The sequence below is a fragment of the Trachypithecus francoisi genome, unplaced genomic scaffold (genome assembly GCF_009764315.1).
Source record: "Trachypithecus francoisi isolate TF-2019V2 unplaced genomic scaffold, Tfra_2.0 Lachesis_group6, whole genome shotgun sequence".
Lineage (NCBI taxonomy): Eukaryota > Metazoa > Chordata > Mammalia > Primates > Cercopithecidae > Trachypithecus > Trachypithecus francoisi.
Genome location: NW_022681471.1, coordinates 87,489,373 through 87,511,742, shown reverse-complemented (window position 1 = coordinate 87,511,742; position 22,370 = coordinate 87,489,373). Strand labels below are relative to the sequence as shown.

Here is a 22,370-nt window from a genome sequence, read left to right as displayed (position 1 = left end):
GCCCAGTTTCATAGAAACGCCCCTTAAAATGGAGAATCTGATTCTACACCATGAATTTATCCTAGCTTGATAAATCAGCTAGAGAGCCTGATTTATCAACCTAAGAGCACCTGGAACAAACCGGTAATCTGACAAGGTCAAGTTTATTAACCCTTTGCAATAAGGGAGGCTGCACACCAGAAGGACTTTAGAATGTCTCACCAAACAAGGAAAGGATAGAGATTTTATAGGATCTGAGGAAAGGCTGAAACTTATGTGAAATGACACAAACCCTGCCATATCTGTCCATGCCATGTTGTCTATCAAGTATATTACTTGTGAGGAGCACATCTGTGTATCTACCTCTAACGCAGAGTTTCTCAATCTCAATGCTATTGACATTTTACGCTGGATAATTCTTTGTTGTGGGGGTTGTCTTGTGCATGGTTCGATGTTTGGCAGCAACCCTGACCTCTAGCCACTAGATGCCAGTGTACCCCCGTACCAGCTGTGACAATTGAAAATTTCCTAGACATTTCCAAATGTCCCTTGGAAAGCGAAATTACCTCTGGTTGAGAACCACTGCTCTAATAATTTATTGATAGTGGTAGTGAATGCTAAGTAAAAGGTTTTGTGGAATGGCTTCTATTTTTAGGAAAAAAAGGTATTAAATGAGGGGCACATTAAAATGACAAATCTGTGATTAATGGTAAGCTCATTGTTAAAATTAAAAAATAATGGCAGAAGCCAGGCGCAGTGGCTCACTCCTATAATCCTAGAACTTCAGGAGGCCAAGATGGGAAGCCAAGATAGATGGATCACCTGAGGTCAGGAGTTCGAGACCAGCCTGGGCAACATGGGGAAACCCGCCCCCATCTCTACTAAAATACAAAAAATTAGCCAGGTGTGACAGTACACACATGTAGTCCCAGTTACTCAGAAGGTTGAGGTACAAGAATTGCTTGAACCCAGGAGGCGGAGGTTGCAGTGAGCCGAGATCATGCCACTGCCCTCCAGCTTGGGTGACAGAACGAGATCCTGTCTCAAAAAACAAAACAAAACAAACAAACAAATAAATGTAGCCAGCTCAGCACAGTGGCTCACGCCTATAATCCCAATACTTTGGGAGGCCAAGACAGGTGGATAACTTGAGGTCAGGAATTTGAGACCAGCCTGGGCAACATGGTAAAACGCTGTCTCTACTAAAAATACAAAAATAAGTCGGACGTGGTGGCACTCACCTGTAGTCCCAGCTACTTGGGAGGCTGAGGCGCTAGAATCACATGAACCTGGGGGTGGAGGTTTCAGTGAGCCGAGATCACGCCTCTGCACTCCAGCCTGGGCCACAGAGCTAGACCCTATCTCGGAAAAAAAAAAAATATTTACTATATCATAAAAATGTTAAATATTTAAGGGTAAATTTGACAAAGGATGTGAAAGATCTGTACACTAAAAATTACAGAATTGCTGGGAGAAACTAAGACATAAATAAATGAAGAGATATACCTTGTTCATAGACTGGAAGAGTCAATATTGTTTAGATGTCAATTCTCCCCAGATTTAATTTATAGGTTTAACACAATATCAAACAGAACTCTAGCAAGAGTTTTGGTTAAAAAAAAAAAAATGGCAAGCTGATGCTGAAATTCATATGGAAATGGAAAGGATCTAGAATAGACAAAACAACTCTTAAAAAAAGGAAAACAAAGCTAGAGTGCTTAACACTATCTGACTCAATTATTATAAAGCAGCAAAGCAAAGTAGCTTAGGCCATCTGCTCAGAAATCTGGGACACAGGGTCGTCCCCTGAGGCCTTTGAACCTGCTAATGCAGCTGGTACCTCCTGGTACCTGGGGGAAGAGGGTTGGACAAAACCACCTGCTGAGACACAAACAGCATAGGGAGGGGTCGCTTTCTGAAGCCCAGTCCCAAGTGTATCGGATGTGGGTCCCTCATTCCTGCCCTGCAGATATATCTGTTGCTCTTGGGCAGAGAAGGCAGTTTCTCTGCTTCCCTTAGCCCCTTCCCAGTCTTCCTGAGGCCTGTCCAGTGGGAGGGAAGCATTAGCCTGCAGTTCCTGACTTTTTGCCTTGTGAGGGCTCTCCATGGATTCCACTAGGCGTGTGAATTTGTCCTGGAGGAAGGACAGTGAGGGGTCTCAGTGGGACTGATGGCAGGGCAAGGGGTCATCTAGAGAGCGGCAAGAGTAGCCAGATCCCTGACTTAGATCCTTATTGATTCCACTCCAGTTTCACCTGTGAGTTGGGTGGGTGTGCCTCAGGCAGGCGACTTTCCATCCCCGTCTCACCAAGTGGCCCACTCTCTCTGCCTTTTATCTGCATCCTTTCTTTCTTTCTCTCTCTCTTTCTTTCTTTCTTTCTTTCTTCTTCTTTTTTTTTTTTTTGTTTTTTTTGACAGTGTCTCGCTCTGTCACCCAGGCTGGAATGCAGTGGCGTGATCTTGACTCACTGCACTTGGCTCACTGAATTCCGCCTCCCAGGTTCAAGCAATTCTCCTGCCTCAGCCTCCCGAGTAGCTGGGATTACACACGTGTGCCACCACACTGGCTAAATTTTGTATTTTTAGTAGAGACGGGGTTTTACCATGTTGGCCAGGCTAGTCTTGAACTCCTGACCTCAGGTGATCCGCCTGCCATGGCCTCCCAAAGTTCTGGGATTACAGCCACCATATCCGGTCCAGATGGTGTTTTTTTAACTAAAATACATGAGTTTAAAAAAAACTTTCCTCTAAATTAAATTTAGTTAACTATGGAAAAAAAAACCTTTACAATCTTTGTTTCCCAAAAGTGAAAAGCTTGTAGGTGTCAGTAGAGAAACATCTTTATGAAAACCTGCAGCATTGCAGGGATTAGGGATGATGGGGAGGGCTGAGCAGATGAGCCCTTTCCAGTTCAGGAACCTTGGTCTGGAGCAGAAATACATACAAGAAAGTATAAGTTGGCCAGGCATGGTGGCTCACACCTGTAATCCCAACACTTTCAGAGGCCAAGGAGGGAAGATTCCTTGAGGCCAGGAGTTGAAACCTGCATGGGCAACATAGCAAGACCCTGTCTCTACAAAAAATAAAAATGTATGTAAAAAAAGGATGAAAGTCTAAGTCATTGAACCTTAAAACTGAAAGACGTATTTTTCTTTTACTTTTATTTTATTTTTTTCTATGAGATGGAGGCTTGCTCTGTCACCCAAGCTGGAGTGCAGTGGCGTGATCTCGGCTCACTGTGACCTCCACCTCCCAGGTTCAAGCAATTCTCCTACCTCAGCCTCCCGAGCAGCTGGGATTACAGGCACCCTCCACCACACTCGGCTAACTTTTGTATTTTTAGTAGAGACGGGGTTTCAACATGTTGGCCAGGCTGGTCTCAAACTCCTGGCCTCAGGGGATCTGCCTGCCTCAGCCTCCCAAAGTGCTGGGATTACTGGTGTGAACCACTGTGCCCGGCATGACAGAGATATTTTGCTGATGTCATACTCAACAGCAGTGGTTTACCTTGAGGAAGATAACACCATCTCCCACATCTTGGGTTTTCCCACTCTTTTTAGGTGATATAGTTGTGATTTGTGCAATATTTCATCAATGTAAAGTTTACTTTTTTTTTTTTGAGATAGGATCTTGCTCTGTCACCTAGGCTGGCGTGTAGTGGTGCAATCTCGGCCCACTGCAGCCTTCGCTTCCCGGGTTCAAGCGATTCTCCTGCCTCAGCCTCCCGAGTAGCTGGGACTACAGGCGTGTGCCACCATACCTGGCTAATTTTTGTATTTTTAGTAGAGACAGCATTTCACCATGTTGGCCAGGCTGGTCTTGAACTCCTGACTTCAGGTGATCTGCCTGCCTCGACCTCCCAAAGTGCTGGGATTACAGGCTTGAGCCACTGTGCCTGGCTGAAGTTTACTTCTTAAAAAAAAAGAACTGAAAATATACTATGGAGTGAAATAATTTGGGACTCAATAAACAATATTCTTGGGTAATCATGGGGAACCCCAGGAACCACATTATGCTGGCCTTTCTTTTGTTTTTTAAAGATAGGGTCTCGCCATGTTGGCCAAGCTGGTCTCGAACTCCTGGGCTCAAGTGATCTGCCCACCTCGGCCTCTCAAAGTGCTGGGGGATTACAAGCATGAGCCACCATGCCCAGCTAATGCTAGCCTTTTCATCCACCCATCCTTGGATCAGAAGGTCCACAGCATCCCAGGGTAGGCCCTGCCCTCACACAGAGGTTTGTTGCCACCACTAGTGCAGAGGGTTTCTGATGTTCTCTGTGGAAAAGTGCTGCACACACAGACCTCCAACATTCTGGTTTCTCACACCACAGTCTGCAGCTCTGACAGCCAGCAAGTCCCTCCACACAGCTGGCGGCAGACTTTCCTGCCTGCAGATGTGTCCCTGTCATTTACACGTGCTCTCTGCAGGCACTGGCATTTAGAATCTCCTATGGTGGAGAGCAGAGCTGTGGGGAAGGATCAGCCAGACAGGGTCTTTGTTCTTCCTCTATTATTTGTTGACTGTCTAACTTTGGACAAATCTTAGCCTCTGAGTCTACATCTGTGGCATGGGACAATAAGGCCATCTACATTGCATGTTTCTGGGGAGTATGTTTTACGACATCCTGTGAACCTGGAACAGAGCAGACACAGAGTAAATGCATAGTATTATTCTCATCATGTTTGTGGTTTAATAACAACAGCTAATTGTTTTTTGATCACTCACAATGTGCCCAGCCCTATGCTAAGTGCTTTGCAAGCACACCTTACACTAGCCCTGTGTGGGAAGTGCAATCATTACCTCATTTCAGAGGAGGGACTGGAGGGCCTGGGAGGTCAGGTGACCTGTCCAAGGTCATCAAGTGTTGGGGCTGGAAGTGAACTCAATTCTGTGTGACTACAGAGCCCATATCCCTCCGGTATTAGTCTGTTCTCACACTGCTATAAGGACATACCTGAGATTGGATAATTTATAAAGGAAAGAGGTTTAATTGACTCACAGTTCCTCAGGGCTGGCGAGGCCTCACAATCATGGTGGAAGGGGAAGGAGAAGCAAAGTCACATCTTATATGGTCGCAGGCAAGAGAGCACGTGCCGGGGAACTCCCCTGTATAAAACCATCAGAACTTGTGAGACTTATTCACTATCATGAGAACAGCACAGGAAAAACCTGTCCCCCTTGATTCAATTATCTCCCACCGGGTCCCTCCCATGACACATGGGGATTATGGGAGCTACAATTCAAGATGAGATTTGGGTGAGGACACAGCCCAACCATATCACTTCTCAATAGGCTGGGCTGCTTACCACCCCATGTGACCTCAAAGAGCTCCAGTCACTCCTTTACAAATCCAATCACCCTAGAACTTTGGAACAAAGTTTCTGACTTACTCTTTGTAATAGGCTAAATAATGGCTCCCAAAGATATTAGGGTTTAATCCCCAGAACCTATAAATATTACCTTATTTGGAAAATTATACTTAGCAGATGTGATTAAGTTAAGGATATTGAGATGCAGAGATTATCCTAGATTATCTAGACTATCTGGGTGGATGTATTGGTCAGGGTTCTTCAGAGGACAGTGCCAATAGGATATATGTATATATAAAAGGAAGTTAATTAGGGAGAATTGGCTCACATGATTACAAGGTGAAGTCCCATGATAGGCTGTCTGCAAACTGGGGAAAGAGAGAAGCTAGTTGCGTGGCTCAGTCCAAATCCGAAAGCCTCAAAACTAGAGAAGCTGACAGTATAAGCCCTAGTCTGAGACCAAAGTTCCAAGAGCCCCTGAGAGGCTGCTGGTGCAAGTCCCAGAGTCCAAAGGTCAACAAACCTGAAGTCTGGTGTCCAGAGGCAGGAGGAGAGGAAGCAGAGAGGAAGAGAGAGAGCAAACAGACTCAGCAAGAAAGCTGCTGTTCTTCCACCTATTTTGTTCTAACCATGCTGGCAGCCAATTGCATGGTGCCCATCCACATTGAGGGTAGATCTTCCTCTAACAAACAGTCAAACACTGACTCAAATGTCAATCTCCTCTGGCAACACCCTCACAGACACACCCAGGAACAATGCTTCACCAGCCATCTATGCAACCCTCAATCCAGTCAAGGTGACACCTAATATTAACCATGACAGTGGGTTCTAAATGTAATCACATGCATCTGTATAAAAAAAAAGAAGCAGAGGGAGATTTGAAGAACTATACAGAGGAGAAGATAATGTGAAGATGGAGGAGAGAGAAATTTGGCCATCAAGATTGGAGTTATTGATATAGTTTGGATGTTTGTCCCCTCCAAATCTCAGGCTGAAATGTGATTCTTGATGCTGGAGGTGGGACTTGGTGGGAGGTGCTTGGGTCATGGGGGCAGATCCCTCATGACTGGCTTCATGCCCTCCCCACGGTAATGAGTGAGTTCTCACTCTGTTAGTCCTCATGACAGCTGGTTGTTTAAAAAGCATGGCATCTCTCTTGCTCCCTCTCTTTGCCATGTGACATGCCTCCTCCCCTTCACCTTTTACCATGATTGGAAGCTTCCTGAAGCCTCACTAGAAGCAGATGCTGGTGCTATGCTTGCACAGTCGGCAGAACCGTGAGCATCAATAAACTTCTTTTCTTTATAAATTAACAAGTCTCAGTATTCTTTATAACAATGCAAAACGGACTAATATGGTAATGCCGCCAGAAGCCAAGGAATGCCAACAGCCATCAAAAGCTGGAAAAGGCAAGAAAGGATTCTCACCAGGCATATGGTGGCTCACACTTGTAATCCCAGCACTTTGGAAGGCCGAGGCAGGTGTATTGCCTGAGCTCAAGGGTTTGAGCAAATAATATTAAATAATATTAACCATGACAGTGGACTCTAAATGTAATCACATGTATCCTTATATTAATAAGGATTACTAAGGATTAATATTGCCTGAGCTCAAGAGTTTGAGACCAGCCTGGGAAACATACCAAAAATACAAAAAAAATTAGCCTTGTGTGTTTGTGTGTTTGTGCATGTCTGTGGTCCCAGGTACTCAGGAGGCTGAGGTGGGAAAATCACTTCAGCCCGGGAGGCAGAGGTTGCAGTGAGCCGAGATTGTGCCACTGCACTCCAACCTGGGTGATAGAGTGAGACCTCCATCTAAAAAAGAAGAAGAAGAAGAAGAAGAAGAAGAAGAAGAAGAAGAAGAGGAGGAGGAGGAGGAGGAGGAGGAGGAGGAGGAGGAGAGGAGGAGGAGGAGAGGAGGAGGAAGAAAGGATTCTTCCTAGAGCCTGAGAAGGGAGCATGGCCCTTCTGACATCTTGGTTTTGGCCTAGTAATACTGATTTCAGACCTCTGACCTCCAGAACTCTGAGAAAATAAATGTGTATTGTTTTCTGCCACCAAGTTTGCGGCAATTTGTTACAGCAGCCACCAGAAGTTCATACCAGTTTTGGCACCTAGAGGGGAAGTGCTACTGTAGCAAATACCTAAAAAGGTGAAAGTGGCTTTAAAATTGAATAATAGGTAGGTAGGGACCAGAGGAATGCTGAAGAACTTGATAGAAAAAGCCTCCATTTACATGAACAGACTGTTAGGAGAAATGTAAACATTGAAGGCAGTTCTGATGAGGACTCAGAAAGAAGTGAGGAACATGGGAGAGAAAGCCAATATCATCTCTGAGAATACATAGATCATCGTAAGCAGAATGCTGGTAGAAAATAAATACTAAAGGTGGATGTGGTGGCTCACGCCTACAATCCCAGCACTTGGGAGGCCAAGGCGGGCGGATCACCTGAGATCGGGAGTTCAGGACCAGCCTGACCAACATGGAGAAACCCCGCCTCTACTAAAAATACAAAAAATAGCCAGGCGTGGTGGTGCATGCCTGTAATCCCAGTTACTTAGGAGGCTGAGGCAGGACAATCTCTTGAACCCAGGAGGCAGAGGTTGCGGTGAGCCGAGATCATGCCATTGAACTCCAGCCTAGGCAACAAGCGCGAAACTCCATGCCCCCCCCAAAAAAGGTGCCATTAGTAAAGGCTCAGGAGGAAATGAGGAGTATGCTATCGGAAACTAGAGGAAAGGCAATTCTATTTACATACTGGTAGAAAACTTAATTGATTTATGTCCTCCAGTTATGTGGAAAGTAGAAATTGCAAGCAATGTGTGTTATTTATCTAAAACCCAAACAAACAAACAAAAAAAGACAGATCGTAAGCAATGTACTTGGATATTTACCTAAAGAGGTATTACAAGCAAAGTGTTAAGGGTATGGCCTGATTTCATCTTGCTGCTTTTAATAAAATGTGAGAGTAAAGAGATAAACGGAGGAAAGGACTGTTAAGCAAAAAGGATCCAGGACTTGATGATTTGGGAAATTCTCAGCCTATCAAGATTTCAGAAGACACTAAAATTAGGAGAGGCACTGTCAGGAAGGTATGCTGTAGAAAGTCAAGAATGGGGCCATGTTTGCTAGTGCTGAAGAGACTAGGCACATGACTCCAGGAGCTCTTCCACTATGCTCAGCCATAGCCGGTAATAGAAATGATATTATCTGGGAAAGATCCACAAAGGACCTGCTGGTCTAAAGGTGTGAATCACTATGACATACATTCTGAGAGGAGGGCTATGGGACCAGAGGGGAGAGCTTCAAGCTACAGAGGATTTTTCTGAGTCCTTGAAACCAAATGGAATTTGTCCTGCTAGATTTCAAAATGGTTGGAAGCAGCGACTCCTTCCTTTCTTCCATTTTCTCCCATTTGAAATGGAAACATCTGTAACTATTATCCTACGCCTGTCCCGCCACTGTATTTTTGGAACAGATAACTTGTTTTCTAATGTCACGAATTCACAACAGGAGAATTTTGCCCCAGGATGTTTCATAACCAGAGTCTCATCCATATCTGTTTTAGATGAGGAGACTTGCTACATCTGAGCTGATCTTATTTGGATAAGATGTCGGACGTCAGCAAATGTTGCACGGTTTGAGACATTTGAGGATTTGGGGACGGGGTGCATGTATTCTGCATGTGGGAGAGATGTGAATCCTCGGGGGCCAGAGGGCAGGCTGTGGTAGACTGAACAATGTCCCTCCAAAAGATAGCCACACGGTAACCCCTGGAACCCGTGAGTGTTAACTTACAACAAAAAAAAGTGATTACGTTGGCCAGGTGTAGTGGCTCACACCTGTAATCCCAGTACTTTGGGAGGCCAAGGCGGGTGGATCACGGGGTCAGGAGTTCAAGACCAACCTGACTAAGATGGTGAAACCCCATCTCTACTAAAAATACAAAAATTAGCTGGACATGGTGGCAGACACTTGTAATCCCAGTTACTCGGGAGGCTGAGGCAGAGAACTGCTTGAACCTGGGAGGCAGAGGTTGCAGTGAGTCGAGATCACACCAGTGCACGGCAGCCTGGGTGACAGAGTGAGACTCTGTCTCAAAAAAAAAAAAAAGTAATTATGTTAAAGATCCTGAGATGGGGGAGATTCTCCTGGATTATCTGGGTGGGCCCTAAATGTAATAATGAGTGTCCTTATCAGATTGAGGCAGGGAGATCTGACACAGACAGAAGAGAAGAAGGCAGTATGACTGCCATGGTTTGAATGTCCCCACCAAAACTTGTGCTGAAATGTAATTGCCATTGTAACAATATTAAGAGGTGGGGCTGTCGGGAAGTGATTAATGCCATTGTCATAAGAGTGGATTAGTTATCACGAGACTGGGTTTGTTAGAAAAGGGAGTTTAGCCACATTTTCTCTGTCTGTCTCCTGCACTTGCTTTTACCTTTCGTCCTTCCACCGTGGCACAACCCTCACCAGATGCCAGCGCCATGCTCTTGGACTCCTAGCCTCTAGAACTGTACACCAAATAAACGTCTCTGCTTTATAAATTACCCAGTTTGTGGTATTCCATTATAGTAACAGAAAACAAATGAAGGCAATGACCATGGAGATAGAGATTAGAGTGATGCAGCCATGTATTAATGTGTTCTCACACTGCTATAAAGAACTGCCCGAGACTGGGCAATTTATAAAGGAAAGAGATTTAGTTGACTCACAGTTCTGCATGGCCTCATTGAAATTTTTCTTTCTTTCTTTGGCCTCAGGAAACGATCATGGCCAAAGGTGAAGAGGAAGCAAAGACTTTCTTCACATGGTGGCAGGAGACAGAAGTACAAGCAGGGGAAATGCCAGACGCTTATAAAACCATCAGATCTCCTGAGAACTCACTGTCACAAGTACAGCATGGGGGAAAACCGCTCCCATGGGGATTTTTAATCCGTGGGGATTGCAATTCGAGATGAGATTTGGGTGGGGACACAGAGCCAAACCATATCAAGCCACAAGCCAAGAAATGCTGGCAATCACCGGAAGCTGGAAGAGGCAAGGAACAGATTCTCTCCTAGAGCCTCTGGAAGAGTACAGCCCTGCTGACAACTTGATTTCAACTCAGTGAAACTGATTTCAGATTTCTGGCCTCCAGACTTGTGAGAGAACAAATTTATGTTGTTTATGCCACAAAGTTTGTGGTAATTTGTTACAGCAGCCAGAGGGAATTTGGAGTGATTGTAAGGAGTGATGTAAATTATGTTAAAGAACCTTTGCAGTTGTAAGGTACATTCATTCATTCAACAAATAGTCGAGGCAATATAGAAGAGTAATTAAAAGCACAGACTTGGAGGCTGGACGTGGGGTGGTTCGCACCTGTAATCCCAGTGTTTTGGGAAGCCAAGGCAGGAGGATTGCTTGAGGCCAGGAGTTACTTCCAGATCAGCGGGGGCAACACAGCAAGACCCCATCTCTTAAAAAATTGTTTTAATTAAAAATACATACATTTAAAATTATATACATTTTAATGTATACATTAAAAATACATACATCCAAAGCACAGACTTTGGACTCAATTCACCTTGGGGGTGAATCCCAGCTCTGTCACCCACTGACTATGTGACCTTGAGCAGACTGCTTTATTCTCTGAGCCTCGTTCTCAACATCTGCACACTGGGGATGATAATAGTATTTAACTCAAGAGAAGGTTGTGAAAATTAATGGGAAGATGCACATGAAGGGCTTTGTGCTGGGACCAAGGGCCATTGCCCTGTCCCTGCCTTAACAGAGCTCGCTGCCATTCTGGGAGGATCTTAGAGAGATCAGGGCTGTAGATGGAAAGCCCAGAGAGGAACGGGGACATGTTGGAGGTACTAGGGATGGGGGTAGGGGAAACTTCTTAGAGAAATTGACTTATGAGCTCCCTGATGACCACAGTGGGCCCTAATTACATACTCTTTTTACTACTATTATTGCAAATATTATTAATATCAATGGGTACAACATATTTCTGGTTCTTTGGTCTTCTAGAAAAAAATATATAGAAGTGTTTTTTGAGTTTAAATTTCCTTTTAAAAACTTTTTTTTTTTTTATAGAGGTGGGGGTCTCACTACGTAGCCCAGATTGTTCTGGAACTCCTGGCCTCAAGTGATCCTACTACCTCCTGCCTCAGCCCCTCAAAGTGTTGGGATTACAGGCGTGAGCCACTGGGACCGGCTCATTGAAATTTTTCTTTTTTTCCTTTCTTTCTTTCTCTCTCTCTCTCTCTCTTCTTTTTGTTTAGACAAAATCTTGCTCTGTAGCCCAGGTAGGCAGCAGTGGCCGGATCATGGCTCACTGCAACCTCGTGTACTCCTGGGCTCAAGCAATCTTCCTACCTCAGCCTCCTGAGTAACTGGGACTACAGGCACACTACCTCGCTAATTTTATTATTATTTTTTTTTTGTTGTAGATATAAGACAGGGTATCGCTCTGTCGCCCAGGCTGGGGTGCACCGGCATGATCGTTGCTCACTGCAACCTCTGCTTCCCGGGTTCAAGCGATCCATCAGCTGTGGCCTCCCAAAGTGCTGGGATTACAAGGGTGAGCCACTGCGCCCAGCCCGAACTTCTTACGTTACTACAGAGTTCGTAGGAAAAATCCCATACACGAAAAAGTTAGAAACTCACAGGAAGGATTTGAGATGGCGACCTGCTTCGTATACACTGCTTATTAAAACTGGATAACAAATGCACCACGGGGGGTGGGGGGGGGATAGGAAAAACGGAAAGATAAAAGCAGCCCATGCGTACTCTGATTTTGAAAGAATTTAAAGAGAAAATCAGAGCATGCGTACTCTGAACTTGAAGTAGCCAATCCCAGGGGATGCTTTAGGCGGGAAAATCAGAGTCTCTGCCCTCCCTTTGAGAAGGTTCTGTCCCTGGAGCCTGGACTGAGAGACCGCACATCAGCTTGGCTTGTCCCGCCTACTGTTCTGACTTCTAATTGGCCAGACGGAGTTCACTGACTGCCCTGATTGGTCCATCATCTTGGGGCAGTGACGTCACAGAATATTTTCTCCTCAGCCAGCCACACTTTGTCACCAACCGCTGCTGACTTCGCCGCCACTGCTTTGTCTCTGAGGTAGGTTCTCTTGAAGGGACACCCTAGATGGGCCAATGGGGGCTGATAGAAAAGGAGGAAGCCTCCGTAGGGGCCTCAAGTGCTTGGGGTTCCGAAAATCTTGAGGACTGAAAGACAACTAATGCCTTTCAGGACGATCATCATGGAGGAGCCTCCCGGCTCGGCCTCGCGTCTACAGGCCTGTGCCATCCCACCCCTGGAAATATTTTTTCATTTTTGTATTTTAGTAGAGACGGGGATTCGTTATGTCGGCCAGGCTGGCCTCGACTGCCTGGGCTCAAGCAGTCCTCCCACCTCGACCTCGGGACTACAGGCACGCACCACCCCGCCCTCACTCATATTTTTTATTTTTTAAATTTTTTTTAGTAGAGACAGTTTCGCCATGTTGGCCAGGCTGGCCTCAACCGCCTGGGCTCAAGCAGTCCTCCCGCCTTGGCCTCGGGACTACAGGCACGCACCACCCCGCCCTCACTAATATTTTTTATTTTTTAATTTATTTTTAGTAGAGACAGTTTCACCATGTTGGCCAGGCTGACCTCAACCGCCAGGGCTCAAGCAGCCCTCCTGTCTCTGCCTCGGGACTACAGGCAGGGACCAACCTGCCCTCACTAATATTTTCTATTTTTCATTTTTTTAGTACGGACGGTTTTGCTATGTTGGCCAGGCTGGCCTAGACCGCCTGGGCTTAAGCAATCCTGCCTCGGCCGTGGGACTACAGAAGGGCACCAGCCTGCCCACGCTTTTTCTTTTTTTTTAGTAGAAACGGGGTTTCACTATGTTGGCCAGGCTGGCCTCAACCTCCTGGGCTCAAGCGATCCTCCCACTTTGGCCTCAGGACTACAGGTGTGTGCCATTCTGCCCCTGCTAGTTTGTTGTTGTTGTTGTTGTTGTTGTTTTTAGTAGAGACGGGGCTTCACTATGTTGGCCGTGCTGGTCTTGACCTCCTGGGCTCAAGCGATCCTCCCACCTCGGCCTTGGCACTACAGGCAGGAGCCACCTCACCCATGCTATTATTTTGTTGTTATTGTTGTTGGTAGAAATGGGATTTTGCTATGTTGGCCAGGCTGGCCTCGACCTCCTGGGCTCCAGAGATCCTCTTGCCTCAGCCTCGGGACTACAGGCATGCACCACCCTGCCCCCACTAATATTTTTTATGTAATTTTTTTTTTTTTTTTTTTTTAGCAGAGGGTTTCGCTAGGTTGGCTAGGCTGGTATCGACCTCGTGGACTCAAGCCATCTGCCCCCCTTGGCCTGCCAAAGTGCTGAGATGTTACAGGCCTGAGCCACCACCTCCAGCTAATTTTCTGTGTGTTTTTCTTTATTGTTTGTTTGTGTTTGTAGAGATGGGGGTTTTGCTGTGTTTCCCAGGCTGGTCTTGACCTCCTGGGCTCAAGTGATCTGCACACCTCGGCCTCCCAAAATGCTGGGATTACAGGCATGAGCCACCGAGCCTGGCCGATTGCTGCAAATTGAAATGCCCCTCATTCTCTCTAAGTGATGGAGGGCTCTTGTAGTCTCCGAGATTCTAGCTCTCTTCCTTCTAATAATTTACAAATAACCCAGTAATAGCCTCTAAATCCTTTCATATTAGCGATGCTCGTTTCTCTTCAACAGAACAGAACCCCCCATCCCTCTGCCTGATCAGATCCATCACCAGAGAAACCATGTTACCTCTGGGACTCACTTCCCTTCCTTTAGTTATTGAGTAGGGCTGTCAGAACGCCCCCACTGAATAAAATTACACAGTCACGTCCCTGCCTCCCCAACAAGGGTCTGTACATCTTTCAGGGTAAGCCTGGCCCCAGGGAAACTACTAACAACATTAGCCGATCCTCTCCCAAAGACTCAAGGCTGCTATGCCCATAGAACCTGTCATCCCCAATCAGTACTTCTCCCAGAGACCCCTGGCTCCCTGTTTTCATCTGACTCCTCCCCATGTCTTTACTCACGGACAGATAAGCCCGGGATGCAGAAATGCAACACCTGATTCCAGGTGACTGAGTGTGGCCGGCCTTCACTGATTTCTCCCTCCACAGGACTGGAAAGACTCAGGCTGTTTCTCTTGCAGGTCAGACTGCTCCCGGTGCCATGAATCGAGACAACGCCTTTGCAAAGAGACCCAGGGATGGTGCTAAAACATCAAAGAAGAGAAGCCAGGTGACGTGACCTGGAAGGGACAGAGCAGTGGTCCAGGGGACAGAGTAGGGTGACCAGGTTTCTGAGGAGGGGAGGACAGAGGTACTGGGGACAAGGAGCAGGGTCTCGGGGGAGATCTGGACCCTTGGGAGCCTCCCACCCTCGCTCTGTCATCACCTAGCATCCCTGGAGACAAGTCTGTGGCCATGCACTACATTTGGTGACTCTCACTCCATTCTGCAAGGTGGGAAGAGAGCCAGCCAGCAGCATTAAAGTCCTACTGTGCGGCAGGGGAGAAGCTAGGAAGGTCCCCATGTTGTCTCAGTTAACCATGGCATCAACCAGGACGGATTATCATCTCCACTTCCCAGATCCAGCACACAGGAAGCGGCTCCAGTTGAATGGCAGACATGCCTAGCTGAGTCACTGCCAGAATTCCTTTCTTTCTTTTTTCCTAGGGCTTTGATGATATTGCCAAATACTTCTCTAAGAAAGAGTGGGAAAAGATGAAATACTCGGAGAAAATCAGCTGTGTGCGTATGAAGAGAAAGTATGAGGCCATGACTAAACTAGGTAACAGAAAGTTCTAGGAAGAGACAGACAAGTCTGGGGACACACGAGCATCCCTTTCCCTGCCTAGGCTACTTCTTAGGCTGCAGAAAGTACCCCACATTTTCCTTTTGTGCAGGGAAAAGTCACAAGGCAGCTTCTGGGTGCTCTGCTCTTCCGTATCCTGTCAGGGCTGAGGGCAGGGGCTGGCCACAGTGGAGCTCGTACCTAGATCCTGCACGTTTCTCTCCCATAGGCGTCTGTTCTGATGAGTCCAACTGTCTCTGTGGCATCACAGCACATCTCCCACCCTACCTTCGTCCTTTCGGCTTCTTTCTTTCTCTCTCTCTCTCTCTCTCTCTCTCTCTCTCTCTCTGTCACCTAGGCTAGAGTGCAGCAGTGCAATCATAGCTCAATGCAGCCTCGAACCCCTGGGCTCAAGCAATCCTCCTGCCCAGCCTATGGAGTAGCTGAGGCTACAGGCACATGCCACCATGCCCAGCTAATTTTATTTTATATTTTGTAGATATGGGAATCTCTCTATGTTACCCAGGCTCTTCTTGAACTCCTGGCCTCAAGCAATCCTCCCGCCTCAGCCTCCCAAAGCGCTGGTACGACAGACATGAGCCACCGTGCCGGGTCTAAGTTTGTCCCTTAAGGAATAAACATTTTGCTTCTTTCTAGGTTTCAAGGCCACCCTCCCACCTTTCATGCGTAATAAACAGGCCACAGACTTCCAGGGGAGTGATTCTGATAATGACCGTAACCGCGGGAATCAGCGTGAGTAGATGGGAAGGGGCTAGAAAGGGTCTCCTCAAGCCCAGTTGCTCTTCAGCTCAGCTACCTGGGAAAGATCCTCAGGCATTTGTTCCCTCACACACAGCAGGGCTGAGTGAAAACAAAATTGCATACAGAAAGTTAACTACAGAGGCCATTCATAAAATTCTAGAACATGCAAAACAAGAATATGTATTTTTATGGATAATAAGTAAATGGTAAATGCATGAAAACATGAATGCGAATAAAAAGCCATCAAATTGAGGAGACTGGCTGTAAATGGAGAAGGAGGGGGGCAGGGATTGGTGAGCGCTGCACAGACAGCTTCAGCCATGACTTGTTGATAGTGTGTTTTGTTTTGTTTTTGTTTTTGTTTTGAACTGGATATTTGCTCTTGTTGCCCAGGCTGGAGTGCAGCGGCACAGTCTCAGCCCGCTACAACCTCTGCCTCCTGGGTTCAAGCGATTCTCCTGCCTCAGCCTCCTGAGTAGATGGGATTACAGGCGCCCGCCACCATGCCCACCTAATTTTTGTATTTTAGTAGAGACGGGGTTTCACCATGTTGGCCAGGCTGGTCTCAAACTCCTGACCTCAGGTGATCCACCCGCCTCAGCCTCCCAAAGTGCTGGGATCACAGGTGTGAGCTACTGCACCCAGCCCGTTTACAGTGTTTCTAATATTCTGAATAAATAAATCAGGTCTAACATAGTCATGGGGTAATGTTGAGATGCGACTGAACTCAATATTATTCCCCATACTTTTCTGTGTTTGAAATATTTCTTTTTTAAAGGACTTGTTGTTCTTGCTAAACACTGTTAATGAATCAAAGGACAGTTAAGAAAATGTTAAAAGTGAAAAACAAAAAGAAAATGTTAAAAGTGTAGATCCACCAAAAACTTCCAGAGTTTGTTTCATTAACAGCATATAGATATTGGATAAATATCTTAAGAGAGAGGGTGATGAACACATGACATAATAAAGATCGCTGTTTCTCTGTATTTTATTAAAACCAAATAGTCTTCTCATTCCCAAACAACCCCAATTCTCCGTGATGAGCTTGGAAGTGAGTTTGAAAGAGTGATCCCTCATCCAACACAGAGAGCTTTCCACTCGTCAGTGAGCAGAGATAACATAGTGTGAAAAAAAAGACAGGTTCTTGCGTAGAGAGCTTTGTGCATTTCAGGAATATAAAGGGGACATATGTGTTTACTTGCTCTTCTGCTCTGACAATACAATCATAAGACAAGGTCAGAATGTCCAAACTGTCTCCAATAGACCTATTACTTCCCAACAAACAGGCCAGATTCTACCATCTCCCACAATCACTACAAGAGGTCTGAAAATCCAGTGCTTGAGTATCTGCCAAGCTTTTGACTTTAAAGGAGTGTCTTTATACTGAAAATATTTCAGAGCCACTGGACGAAATCATCCATGGTTCATCACACATTTAACAGCTTAATTGACGTACTTATGGTATGTACACTTCACCCATTTGAAGTGTACAGTGATTTTTAGTTGTTGCATATCTTGAGTGGATACAGTTCAGTTTCCCAACAAATCAATTTAATTATCTGGGAGAAAGTAAAAGATATGTAATGGAATAAGATGAGACTGTGATGGGGTTTAACCCCCATTTGATAAACTATGAGATGGAAAATTCTGAACTGATGCCACAGATAAGTGAACCAACCATTACTAAACGTAATTCAGAAGCAAATCTCAAATAACTCCTCAACATTGAGTGGACTCATAACCCTCTGCTGCAGAATGCCCTCATGCGACAGAGGTCTCTCTAGAGTTTGGAAATCTTTCCCAACAAATTAAAATTCTGATGTGTTCTCTTTCAGTTGAACGTCCTCAGACGACTTTCGGCAGGCTCCAGAGAATCATCCCGAAGGTGAGTATCTCTCAGGTCTAAAGGACCAGAGAACCTTTGTCTCTCCACGGATGTGAATACAGGTAAGAGTGGGAGAATATAAAAAATGCCCTCATTGCCTCCTTCTCCCCATGTCTATCACAACACCTGATGTTAGCATCGACGGCTTGATAATACTAAGAGTTGTGATCCTTAATACTTCTTTTAATCCATAAGAAGACCTCTATGACGTTGTTTCTGTTATTATCTCCAAATAATAATGAGTCACACGCTTCAGCTGTCATCCATATAAAAGCCATGTGACTTGGCGCAAATCTTCTAAGTTCTCTGAGCTCCAGATTCCTGGTCCATGCAATGGAAGTAAAGAATCATAGTCCATGTTTTAGATCATGGTTATCAGCAACATAATAATAAAATGAGGCTATCCGGTACAGAGATATTAAAGAATTTTCCTGAGGCGCAGTGGCAGGGGTAGTCTAATCCAGAACTCCAAGCCATTTAAAACTCATTCACGTTTGCATTTGTTTATGAAGTTCAGATGTTGCTCACTAGGGCTTTACCCCCCATAGGGCCTGCTGGTGCTTCTGTTGAGACACCCACTCTCACAACAGGAAGGACCAGCTGGCCTCTGCTCTGTTACCGGGGCCGCTTGCATGGCTTAGGAATTGCTTTGACTGTTGACCCCTCCCTACTGTGAGCTCCTTGAGGGCCTTGTCTGCACCTGGGGCATCTGGGAAGCCCCAGTCCCAGCCCACGGGATCCCTCGGAGGCCCCTGAATGAGTGATCCCACAAGTGCAGATTCAACTCTGGTTTAGAGGGTAAAGGGATCTGGGAGTTGGGTTGCCAGTGTGGAGACCGAATTCAAAGAGGGATCATGAAAAGTATTAGTTTTTTATTATTACTACATCTAAACAGTGTTTACAAGCTCAGAGAGCACTTTCCCTTAGCCTGTTTTACATGTATTGTTCACTATTTCATAAGCGAGGAAGCTGCGTAAAAAGTACCTTAAGGGCCGGGCGCGGTGGCTCACGACTGTAATGCCAGTTGTGAGCCTTACTTTGGGAGGCCGAGGCAGGCAGATCACAAGGTCAATAAATCGAGACCATCCTGGCCGACATGGTGAAACCTTATCTCTACTAAAAACAAAAAACTTAGTGGAGCGTGGTAGTGCCTGCCTGTAGTCCCAGCTACTCGGGAGGCTGAGGCAGGGGAATCACTTGAACCGGGGGAGGGGGAGATTGCAGTGAGCAGAAATCACGCCACTGCACTCTAGCCAGGCGACGGAGCAAGTCTCCGTTTCAAAAACCAAAACCAAAACAAAATCAAAACAAAACAAAAACACAAAAATAAAAGAGTAGCTTAATATTGTTGGTCAGTGACACATCCCAATGCAACCAGAATTGGTGTGGGTACCACCTCACTGAATTCCACATTCAGTGTTGGTGCCTCGGTAGGGTGGTATGCCATATCTGGTACTGCTTTCTTTGCTGCCTAGATTAATTTCAGCAAACCATTTCTTTCCCTCTCCCTTCCCTGTATTCATCGCCCCACACCATCTTTCCCAGCAGCGTTTTGTCCCCTCTCTATGTCTTTACATTTACTCTCCCAGCAGCAGTCTACAAGCTTATATGGGATCCCTTGTATTTTACAGAAGCTCTTCCTTTTGTAGACCTTGTGAATTCTTAGAATGCTATTCTACAAAACTTCTGTACACCACACTCTCAATTACATGGAGATTTCTGCTGTTTGCACAAATGTCAGTCTTAAAAGAGTGTGAAGATAAGCATTCTAGCCCTGGAAACCCCATTCATTTAGGCCATTCCTTTCCCTTCTAACCTCCCAGGTTTCTCCTTATTTAGGTAAGTGTAACTCTCCCAGCGTTGTTGAGAACATTGATTAAGGTAATGCATGTGAAGACGCTTTGTAAGCTCTAAAGCACTATAGAAATGTGACTGATACTGTTTATCTGTGACCTTCACATTATAAATTTCACGCTCAAGAAGCCAGCAGAGAAAGGCAACCGTTCGAAGGGAGTGGCAGAAGCATCTGGCCCACAGAACGATGGGAAACAGCCGTGCCCCCCGGGAAAACCAAGTACCTCTGAGAAGATTAACAAGAGATCTGGTAAGAGGAAACAATTCAGGAATAACTCCTCTGGCTTCCCTGGCTATGTTCAGGTGTGGGGACTGGGTGTGTGGCATGGATCCCAAACAAGCCTGGGTCCAGGCTGGGCTAAGGAGCTCGCCCAGCTCCAGATGAGATGTTAGACATGACTTCCAGAGACACAGACTGGAGTTGACACCCATATAAAAAAACCACGTGACTTGGGGCAAGTCTTCCAAATTTTCTCAGCTCCAGATTCCTAGTCCATAAGATGGAAATAAAGAATCATAGTTCATAAATTGTTTGGAGGTATTAAATGAAATCTAGAAAGCCTGATGACATGAAAGGTGCTCAAGCAATTCTGTCTGTGATAACCTGAGATCGTAGCTTACTCAGCTCAATGCCTGATACCCAATACAGGTGTACTTCAGAGATATTGCAGGTTCGGTTCCAGACCACTGCAATAAAGAGAGTCACACACATTGTTTTCCGTTTGTTTCGCAGTGCATTAAGAACATTATGTTTACACTATAGTGTGCTCTACTATGTGCATAGCGTTATGTGCAAAAATGTACATACCTTAATTTTAAAATAATTCTTTGTTTAAAAGTGCTAACAATCTTCTGAGCCTTCAATGAGTCACAACTTTTTGCTGGTGGAGGGTTTTGCCTCGGTGTTGATGGCTGCTGGCTGATCGAGGTGGTGGTTGCTGAAGGGTGGAGTGGCTGTGGCAGTTTCTTGAACACAGTGAAATTTGCCACATCGATTAGCTCTCCCTTTCATGAAAGATTTCTCTGTAGTATGTGATGCTATTGGATAGCGTTTACCCACATTAGAACTTCCTTCAAAGTTGGAGTGAATCCTCTCTAGCTGTGAGAGTTTTAGATGGCGTCACCTTCCAATAGAAGGCTATTTTATCTATATTGAAAATCTGTTGTTTAGTGTAGCCACCTTCATCAGTGATCTTAGCTAGATCTTCTGGATAACTTGCTGCAGCTTCTCCATCAGGGTTTGCTGCTTCACCTTGCACTTTTATGTTATGGAGACGGCTTCTTTCCTTAAACCTCACGAACCAACCTCTGCTAGCTTCACACGTTTCTTCTGCAGCTTCTTCACCTCTCTCAACTTTCATGGACTTGAAGAGAGTTTGGGTCTTGCTCTGAATTAGACTTTGGCTTAAGGGAGTGTTGTGGCTGGTTTCATCTTCTTTCCTGACCACTCAAACTTTCTCTATTTCAGCAGTAACGGCAGTTTTGCTTTCTTATTCTTGTGTTCACTGGAGTATTAGTATTATTATTTTCTTCAAAAACTTTTCCTTTGCAGTGTATACTATTATTTCCTTCGAGAACTTTTCCTTTGCATTCACGGCTTGGCTGTTTGGTGCAAGAGGCAGAGCTTTCAGCCCGTCTTGGCTTTCAGCATGCCTTCCCCACTCAGCTTAGCCATTTCTAGCTTCTGATTTAAAGTGAGAGACATGCGACTCTTCCTTCCATTTGAACACTTAGCGGCCACTGTAGGGTTGTTCACTGTCCTAATGTCAGTATTGCTGTGTCTCAGGAAATAGGGAGGCCCAAGAAAAGGAAGAGAGGCGGGGAAGAGCTCATCCGTGGAGCAGTCAGAGCACACGCAACATTGATCGGTTACGTTCGTCATCTTCTGTGGGCGCAGTTCCTAGTACCCCCAAAGCATTTACACACAACAGCGTGACTGTAGTCAATAATAAGTTAATCACACATTTAAAAATAACTGAAAGAGTGTAAATGGATTGTTTGTAACACAAGGATAAATGGTTGAGGGGATGGAGACCCTATTTTCCATGATGTGATTGTTACGCATGGCATGCACATATCAAAACATCTCACATACTGCGTAAGTATACACCTACTGGGTACCCACAAAAATAAAAAACAAAAATTACTTTAAAAGACCAAAAAACATTTACAATAATAATATCAAAGCTCACTGATCACAGATCACAACAACAGACATAATAATAGTTGAAAAGTGTAAAATTGGTGAAAATTTCTAAAAAAAAAAAGAAAAAATGCTGTATCTGCGAAGCACTATGAAAATGAGGTGCCATAAAACAAGGTATGCCTGTGTGCCCTTAACAAATACGTGCAGAATGAAAGGAGGTATGGGTCAGCGTTCCCATAAGTGAAGATGTTGGGAATCTAAACCTCACAACAGAAGGAGCCAGAAGCTAAAACTTTAATTGGCATTTGGCCTGTATTGGTGTGGGTCTAAGGTCTCGGCCTCTCTAGCCAGAGAATGTGAAAAACTGGGTAAAGAAGGCCCATGGGCACTTGGGAGCATGGAGGCGTCTCCTGTTTTTGAGAAAAGAGAGCCTAACACTCTTCAACCTTCCCAACCCTCATCTTCCAACTCTTCTCCATCATAGGACGCAAAAGGGGGAAACATGCCTGGACCCACAGACTGCGTGAGAGAAAGCAGCCGGTGATTTATGAAGAGATCAGCGACCCTGAGGAAGATGACGAGTAACTCCGTAAGTGAACCTTCGGCTCATCC

General features: G+C 45.4%; 1 protein-coding gene across 1 annotated transcript; it reads left to right on the top strand.

Annotated features, from left to right (window-relative positions):
* The first annotated feature begins 12,155 nt into the window (after window positions 1-12,155).
* Window positions 12,156-22,343, top strand: LOC117078020 (putative protein SSX6). Its single transcript, XM_033201545.1, has 7 exons — window positions 12,156-12,399; window positions 14,468-14,556; window positions 14,994-15,108; window positions 15,769-15,864; window positions 17,709-17,773; window positions 19,742-19,862; window positions 22,243-22,343. Exons 2-7 carry the CDS (start codon window positions 14,488-14,490, stop codon window positions 22,341-22,343), a joined length of 567 nt encoding a protein of 188 aa, XP_033057436.1. The 5' UTR covers window positions 12,156-12,399; window positions 14,468-14,487.
* The last annotated feature ends 27 nt before the right edge of the window (window positions 22,344-22,370 follow it).